This window comes from Myotis davidii, unplaced genomic scaffold, assembly GCF_000327345.1.
Source record: "Myotis davidii unplaced genomic scaffold, ASM32734v1 scaffold693, whole genome shotgun sequence".
Lineage (NCBI taxonomy): Eukaryota > Metazoa > Chordata > Mammalia > Chiroptera > Vespertilionidae > Myotis > Myotis davidii.
In genome coordinates, this window is record NW_006284939.1 from 379435 (window position 1) to 381762 (window position 2328).

Below are 2328 nucleotides of genomic sequence, written 5' to 3' on the forward strand. Positions count from 1 at the left end.
CCGTCATGACGTGAGGCCCGGGGAAGGAGCTGCTCCCCCGCTTTACAAACAGCCCCTGAGATTTCCAGACTTGCGCGCCTGCCTGGCTGCTTTTCCTTTCCTGGGAGCTGGTGGGGGAGCTGGGAGCAGGGCGCTGCTTCCTGTATAATTAGCATCTACTGGAACTTGTAAACTGCCAGAAGGGAGGTGCCCTACCACTTCAGCCTGCTTTACTCTTCACTGCACAGGAGGTCCTGGCTGCGCACACAGAGGAGAACCTGGGACGGTGCCAGAGAAGCCGTGGCAGACACAGACTCCAGCCAAGGGCAAAGGAACGCCTTACCTGTATAATCCCGAGGCTTAGTGATCTGGACTGGGTGCTTGGAGATGCCTTGGATGTTCTGTTAATAATAAGAGAACAGCTTTGGCTGAAATGTTTTCATTCAATTACTCTGTACGTTTAAGGGTATTTGAACTGTGTCACATTTTATTAACCCCTTCCCCGGCAGAAACGTGTATACTCGTTTTCACAAAATGTTCTTTTTCAGTCGTCGACGAGTATACTAAGAAAATATGGTAAAAAAATATGGTTTATAGGAAGACGAGTTACAAACTGTTTTCATAACCAGCATCAAAAATACTATATAGAACCAAAATAAAAAAATTAGTCTGAAAAAGAAACGTTTTTAACAAAAAAATTGTTGGGGAAGGGGTTAAACATGAACAAAATAGGCCCGGCCGGTGTGGCTCAGTGGTGGAGCAGGGGGTCACGGTTCAACTCCCTGTCAGGGCACATGCCCGGGTGCGGGCTCACAGGAGGAAGCCATTGATGTGCCTCTCTCATCAATGTTTCTCTCTCTCTCTCCCCCTCTCCCTTCCTCTCTGAAATCAAAATATATTAAAAAATGTTTAACAAAATAACTTATGCCAGTGTATTATGCGTTACCATGTGACCTCAACTGCCTGATACTGAAACGCCATTCCGGTGGGACCCACTGAGTGCACACAGCGAGTGTGAGAGCAAGGCTTTGTGGCTCCAGCCGGTGGCCCCGTCAAAACTAGTGCAGTCATTCTGGCAGCAGCAGCCTGACTTATGAGCTTAGAGACGTAAAAACTCCTACATAGTTTGCTAAACATAGGCTGCTGTGCATTTGGCCATTTATTTCCCTTTGTTAACATATTTGAAGATGGAAAGTCTGGTCTCTCCGCCCTGACCCGCCCCCTCAGGTGCTCTCGGCGCGCGGCCCGTACGCGGCCTTTGCACTTGCAGCCCTGGCTGGTGACGAATGTGTCTGTGCCTGTCACAACGTGGGCGACAGCGACAGGGCACAGCCTGGCCCTGCCTGGCTGGCCTCCAGCCGTGGCCACTGTCCTGACCGCGAGAACGTCTGTCACATTTTCCTTTTGGCCGCTGTCTGCTCATGGAGCTCCTTCGCAGTAGCTGGTCCTGACTCCCTGACTAGTTGGGTCACCTGTGCCACATGCGAACCGCTGACCCCTCAGATGACACACGCTAAGGCCCCGCAACCCTGTGTGGGGAAAGGCAGGCTTGCCATGAGGATGGCAAGGACCCTGAGCGAGCCTGGAGGAGAAAGCTGGGCTCTCAAGTCTACTGTCCACTAGAGTCACATGACCCTTTTAAATGTTAGCCTCACGGTACATGCCCTTGACCAGAATCGAACCTGGGACCCCTCAGTCCACAGGCTGATGCTCTATCCACTGAGCCAAACCGGTTAGGGCAACATTAATAATTTTTAATTGATTTTTTGAGAGAGACAGAGAGAGAGAGAGAGAGAGAGAGAGAGAGAAAGATAAACATCAACCAGTTGCCTCCTGTACACACCCTGACCTGGGTTCAAACCCACAACCCGGGTATGTGCTCTTGGCCCTGGGTATGTGACTGGAATCAAACCCATGACCTTTCCAGTCAACTGAGCTACACAGGTCAGGGCGAATCACATGATATTAAAAAAATACCAAATATTTACATGCTAAGCTCCTAATAGAACAGACGACAGAAAACAAAGCCATGAATAAGCAGAACAACAAACATCTCCTTCTCTCCCCCACCGTCTCTTTAAAATCAAATTTTTTTTAAAAAAAATATTTTATTGATTTTTTACAGAGAGGAAGGGAGAGGGATAGAGAGTCAGAAACATCGATGAGAGAGAAACATCAGCTGCCTCCTGCACACCTCCTACTGGAGATGTGCCTGCAACCCAGGTACATGCCCTTGACCGGAATCGAACCTGGGACCGTTCAGTCCGCAGGCTGACGCGCTATCCACTGAGCCAAACCGGTTTCGGCTCCCTTGATTTTTAGAGGGGGTGGAAGGGGGAGGGAGAGGTG

At 49.7% G+C, this 2328-nt stretch overlaps 1 protein-coding gene across 1 annotated transcript in view; it reads right to left on the reverse strand.

The window, feature by feature from the left end:
• The window catches only part of POLN (polymerase (DNA directed) nu), an 84769-nt gene that overhangs the window by 20699 nt on the left and 61742 nt on the right, over nucleotides 1-2328 (reverse strand). The window contains exon 15 of the mRNA XM_015558420.1: nucleotides 323-380. Within this exon, the coding sequence (XP_015413906.1) occupies nucleotides 323-380 (58 nt within the window). The remainder of the gene's footprint in view (nucleotides 1-322; nucleotides 381-2328) is intronic.